The sequence below is a fragment of the Populus nigra genome, chromosome 8 (genome assembly GCF_951802175.1).
Source record: "Populus nigra chromosome 8, ddPopNigr1.1, whole genome shotgun sequence".
NCBI lineage: Eukaryota > Viridiplantae > Streptophyta > Magnoliopsida > Malpighiales > Salicaceae > Populus > Populus nigra.
In genome coordinates, this window is record NC_084859.1 from 10,593,967 (window position 1) to 10,600,443 (window position 6,477).

General features: G+C 33.9%; 1 protein-coding gene across 1 annotated transcript; it reads left to right on the plus strand.

Annotated features, from left to right (window-relative positions):
- Positions 1 to 1,692: 1,692 nt before the first annotated feature.
- LOC133700539 (putative glucuronosyltransferase PGSIP8) lies at positions 1,693 to 6,477 on the plus strand. Its single transcript, XM_062124101.1, has 5 exons — positions 1,693 to 2,271; positions 4,671 to 4,929; positions 5,037 to 5,238; positions 5,411 to 5,558; positions 5,657 to 6,477. The coding sequence occupies exons 1-5, from the start codon at positions 1,955 to 1,957 to the stop codon at positions 6,195 to 6,197; spliced, it is 1,467 nt and encodes a 488-aa protein (XP_061980085.1). The 5' UTR covers positions 1,693 to 1,954; the 3' UTR covers positions 6,198 to 6,477.

A 6,477-nucleotide genomic window follows, 5' to 3' on the forward strand; every position in this document is an offset into this window, starting at 1 on the left:
GTTTTCCAGAAATGTGTGTACCATGCGGCCCTTTTCCGGTGGTTTCTGATTTTCAGCCGGGAAGTTGTCCAAACACTAGTACAACTTCGGCCCTTTCCCGGAAGTTTCTGATTTTCAGCCGGGAAGTTGTCCAAACACAAGTACAACTTCATAGATTATTGGTGAGTAAATAGCTAGAAAAGATCTACCAGCAACTATTTCGTTTTTGCTGCTAGATTTTCATTTCTTTTCTGCTGGATGAAAATGCAATACATTTCTTTGAAATACTTATGATTATGTAGCTATATATTTATCAGCTGATTGGTACAGGTTTTGTAGTGATACTGTACCGATATGGACACGGATTATGCATTCATAATATGTTTAGTTGGTATAGTTGCGGTTACTTTTTAAATAATTTTTTGTACTAAAATAAATGTTAATAATTTTTTTTATTTTTTAAAAATTATTTTTGATATCAGCACATCAAAACGATCCAAAATACATAAATTATATTAAAATTTAATTTAAAAAAATGAATTTTTTAAAAACCCCAAACGGATAAGTGAGATATTAATTCAGTAATTCTAGATAGGTTGGCCAACACTAAGCCGAGGGTTATTTATTTTTTAACACGTGAGAGAAATTTTAACAAATTAACAAAAAGTTAAAACTTACCGTGGACATGGATACATTTTACTATTCATCATCAAGTATAATTACAGTTTTTTCCTTTTAAAAAAATCAAATGGTTTGGTGGTGGGGATATTTCAGTCTTTTTCCAATGACCTATTTAGTTATTAAAGAACTGATGGGGTGTATAACTATTTTTTTTTCTTTTAAATTTTTAAGTATATTAAAATGATTTAATTATCCTTCAAATAAAAAATTTAAAACTGACACAAAAATATTTATGTCTTTTTATTTTTTTAAATACAATTAAATGATAAGTTTTCCCTTTAAATAAATAAAATTAAACCATGTATAGGAGGCTCTAGTGCACTTCGAACAACTCATACGATATCTCTTAATGAAAAAAAAAAAAACCTTTTTATCATGTTGTTTGAAGCATTGCTGCATCTTTTTTCCTCTTGATACGGTGCGTGTCAATGGTGATGGAAATGTTTATTGCTGATGGAGTTTTTTTTACCTTATTTTCTTTGTCCTCTTCTAAAAAAGTTGGTTCATTTTGTTATTGATATTTTAACTTTAATTCTTATTTTTTTAATTTTTAATTTTCTTCTTAATCCATATATAAAAGTTTATTTGTTTTTAATTTTATCATTCAATCTCAATTGTCATATATATTTTTTTTCAATTTTGTCTTTATTTTTTTATTTCTCATTTTCTTCCTTGATTATTTTGTAAAATTTTATTATTTTTTAATTTTATTTTTCAATCTAAATTTATTGTATATTATTTTTTTCAACTTGATTCTTATTTTTTTTATTTTTTTATTAAAATTATTATTTTTTTTTAATTTCATTCTCTAATAACTAATTATATATATATATATATATATTAATATTAAAATAGCAAAATGATAATTACATGAAACCAGGTCAATAATGGCAGTACAATAGTCCAAAACCCACCTTGCCCATAACCAACGGCGGAGATCTTTTTCACAGGATTAAAAGACAAAATAATAATAAAATTGCCTGTCTAATCCAAAGCTTTTTTTTAAAACTTTAAAAGAGCTTTCTCCCTGAACGCTTCCATTACCCCGATCCAAACTTGCCCTTCTCTCTCATAGCTAGTTTACTATAAAGGTTAACAGCACACCCACTGAGAAGTCAAGCAAGACAATATCCGCGTGTGAGCTGCATTTTATATATCAGATATTATTCAAGCTCATCACATTAACTACCACTCGTTGCTACCTTCTCTTCTTCTCTTTCAATTTAAAGGGCTCTTTAATCTCAGTTCATTTCATATAATTTTAAAACCCATCACCCAGACAGAAAAACCCACCATGGCTTCTTCTCGAGAGCCTTGGTTAATGCTGAGGTTTCTGTTGCTTTTAGTTTTCGCTGTATATAAAACGACAGCGTTTGGAGAGGTCGTGAAGGCTAGCCAGATAGAGCAGCAGCAGCAACAGCTCCAGCAGGAAGGTCCACCGCAACGGCACAAAAACGCATACGCGACGATGATGTACATGGGGACACCACGAGACTACGAGTTCTACGTTGCTATACGGGTAATGCTCCGATCTCTTGCTAAATTACATGTGGACGCTGATCTCGTCGTCATTGCCTCCCACGATGTTCCTCATCGTTGGGTTCATACCATGTAAGCGTCCCTCCCTCCCTCCCTCTGGTTTTTATATTTAAGGTCGCCGGTTTTTGTCCCCCCGCCGTTATCTCATTTCAACTTAGATTGCTATAATTTGGGCCACCGCTAAATCCTCTCATGTTTATTATAATTACTATGTTTTTGTCAGACGAAGATTTTGGTATTAGGTAAACTTAGTTGAAATCAATTTGCGGGAGAGTAGCATAGGGGTTGGGTTGGGTTGGGTTGGGGATCAATAATTAATAATTCAATACCGATTTTTCTCGGCAGAATAAAAAGTTTAATGGGGTATAATTATCTGGAGTAACATCAGTCATGGTCGTTCTTAATCCACGGTTCTTGCTAATCAAAACCATGAGGAAAGCTATGGAGTTTTGATAAGAATCCATTTAGGCCCGTAACCTTATTGGTTGATAGAGCTGGGCACTATCTATTTTTATGGTGGCAGCAAGTAACTGCTAAGAAAGAGCACGTGACATGAGTTGATCTAGCATTTACCATTTACTAGCGAGTTTCCATCAAACGTTACATAACGGGTGTGTGGAAGAACGTTAGTAATCGTTTTTTTAAATGTTTTTTATTTAAAAATATATTAAAATAATATATATTTCTTTTTTAAAAAATTATTTTTATCACATGAGATTTAATAATATAAAAAATTAATTTTAAACAATTGTTTTTTAAATTTTAACCCACCCCTAATTCAAATTCCTTTATCTAAAACCAAAAATATTTCTAATTAAAATCTATAAATCAACAAAAATAAAAAAACTTAATTCTTGAAATATATATTTTTATGCAATATAAGGAAATGAGAAGCGGTCCCACTAATTAGTTTTGCATATGATGATTAGAGAAAGGTCTAGCAAAAAGACAACCGCACTCAACTCCATGTTTTTTGAATATTATCCCGATAATCAATAGCTTTAGGGAGGAAAGTGCGTAAAGTGCTAATCTATATAGTAATCAATAGCTGACATTTTAATTCATTCCATGAAAGAGGAAAAGGTCCAGTGGAGTGTCCTGCGGATAAGATTACGACGTACCAGCACTGTGATATTTGTTATTTTTATTTAAAAATATCTTAAAATAATATTTTTTTATTTTTAAAATTTGTTTTTATATACTTTATTAAAATAAAAAAAATAAAAAAAATCTTCCAACTCAAAAACAAAACGGTCCTAATAACCAAGCTCCGACACACTTTTTATTTATTTATTATTATTTGTTTTTACGTACATTTTGAGTACATATTCTTAGCACAATTCTTAAAAATACCTACTCTATATCTAGCATGAATATCTACAATTAAATTATGAATTATCAAATTTTTAAATACTTGTTACCACATCACTAATTTCCTAAACAAACACGGTCTAAATCTATATATCCCAAAGAAAAAAAAAACACCAGAAGGTATCAAATCATAAAACCAAACCTTTTACCCAATAATTATTCACTTCTTTTCCGATTTATTCCCTCTTCAATTCAACATTTGTTATTGAAAAAACTGAGGAAAATAAGTGGAAGGAGAGAGATTGTGTGGGAAAAATGTAGGATTAAAGAGGAGAAAATTAGGCTGTTTGGACCTTGGCCCAAAAGACGTAGCGTGGTTGGTGGTCATGAATGGCACGGTCTGGCCACCGATAGCCACCACGCTGTGTGGGCAACGTGAAGGGGTGTTTTTTTTTTTTTTTCCAATGAAAAATCTGTGCACCATCACCAGCGGCAGCTATGCCATTGTGTCTCATGTGTAGCAACATGAAAGGGTTGCATGGGTGTGTCTTTGCATGATTTTTTAAATAAATTTCGGGTTGTGCATGAGTTAGTTTGGGTCGGCTAAAACACCATCTATTGTTCACTTAAAACATTATTTTATTTTTTTGAATTTTACTCCTATTCTATATGAACCGTAATTATTTATAAAATATTTAACCCATTTGCTTGTGCTTTGTTGCTGCCGGTCCCGTGACTATTCATTAGCACGTTCTTGCATGTGAAACTGGCTTGGTCTCTTACTGGGATGCCATGTCTGTTCAGGCAAAATTGTTAATTTTCTATCTAATTTAGCTGTTCTTGGTCAAAAGTCCTCACCTGCATGTGCCGAGTTAGTGATATTAGATATTGATTTCAATAAAAGACCCTCCATTATATCCTAAAAGTCATCAAGTTTTATGAGCCTATTTCAACACACAAATGCTTAAGGTCAAATATATGACGTTCTTACTCCATACCCCCAGTTTAATTGATACAAAAGCTAATTTATTTCTCACAGCAGGTGATAGACAAATGCATAGTTTAAAATTTTATGTAGTGAATGAAAATTAGTTAGATTAAATGAATTTCATCACCTGTATTGATAAAAATAAGTAACAAGTTGATGTTTTGTGATTCAGGGAACAGGAAGATGGTGCAAGGGTAATGAGAGTGGAAAATGTAAACAATCCGTATAAGAACCAACCCAATTTTGATAGGAGATTTCTATTAACATTGAACAAACTCTATGTATGGAAATTGGTGGAGTATGAGAGGGTGGTCATGCTTGATGCTGACAATCTTTTCCTCAGAAAACCTGATGAGTTGTTCCAATGTGGACAATTCTGTGCAGTCTTCATCAACCCCTGTATATTCCATACCGGCCTCTTTGTGTTGCAGGTAATCTTAATCCACCTCTCCCTCGCTGCTTTTTTATTTTAAAGTTCCATCAAAGAAAGTATTTTTATTTTTTACTTATGTTTGACATTATGAATTTGGTATTGCAGCCATCCATGGAAGTGTTTAACGACATGCTTCATCAGTTGGAAATTGGGAAACATAACCCAGATGGTGCAGACCAAGGTTTTATTAGTAGCTACTTTCCTGACTTGCTTGATATGCCAATGTTCCATCCACCTCTAAATGGCACCACAGTCAACGGGTCTTATAGACTTCCTTTAGGCTACCAAATGGAGGCCACTTATTACTGTAAGTGAATCAAGAATGCTCAAATATTAAATTTTTTTAACGCTTTGAACTACTTCTATCACTAATTCTGGAGTATCATCACATGATACGTTTGCAAATTTATATGATCAAAGTGACGAGAAAAATGTGATGAGACGATATCTGAAATGTGTTCGGTTTTTGTTGGTTTCAGATCTTAGACTCCGCTGGAATGTACCCTGTGGGCCTAACAGCGTGATTACTTTCCCTGGTGCTCTGTGGTTGAAACCATGGTATTGGTGGTCATGGCCTGTTTTGCCATTGGGCATTCAATGGCATGAACAACGTCGTCAAAATATGGGGTAAGTCAAAAGACATAAGTTTTCGGTTCAACGGCCAAACATTTCATGAGATTTTTAAGCTGTTTTATTGATGTTGGTGATTAATATTTCTCATGCAGATACGGAGCGGAGACGACCATGGCACTCATTCAGTGCATAGTTTTCGTAGGAATAATAGCAGTAACACGACTAGCGCGGCCAAATATCTCCAAGCTTTGCTATCGGCGAACTGAAAAGAACATCTCCGTTATACAAGCCGGTCTTAAAATGTTAGCAATATGGTCGATTCTTGCAGCCTATATACTCCCCATCATCATCATTCCTTGCACAATTCATCCATTATTAGGCTGGGGATTGTACTTGCTCGGTTCGTTTGCGCTTTGCACTATAGCGATCAATGCATTTATGCTGCCGACGTTACCAGTTTTGACTCCATGTCTAGGGATATTTGGGGTCCTTTTGGTCATGGCATTTCCTTTATACTCGAATGGCATTATAAGAGCATTATCTATTTTTGGCTACGCATTCTGTGCTGCGCCTTTTCTCTGGGTATCAGTGGTTAAGATCATGGCAAGCCTTCAAGCATCCCTTGAAAGGGAAAATTTCTTCCCTAGATTGGGTGAATCTTCGCCGCCTTCTGGATTCAACAAGTTGTATTAGTGGCTTAATGGTTCAAATCGTTGTGATTTCGTCGCGGGGACTTGAAAACATCATATGATTCCAGACAGATTTAAAGATGGTTGTTCATGTGGGAAGAAAAGATAAATGGGGAAGTTTGATTTTGCATAAAGCTTCCTCTGCTTGTGCACTGTCTCATTGTAAACCTTTCAACACTTCTGATTGACTGGCTATTACTGTTAGAGGAAAAGGCGGCCACTGTAGACGTATAAAGATTGTTTGATTTGGATTCTTAACTTGTTAGTACATTTCATTTCTTAAA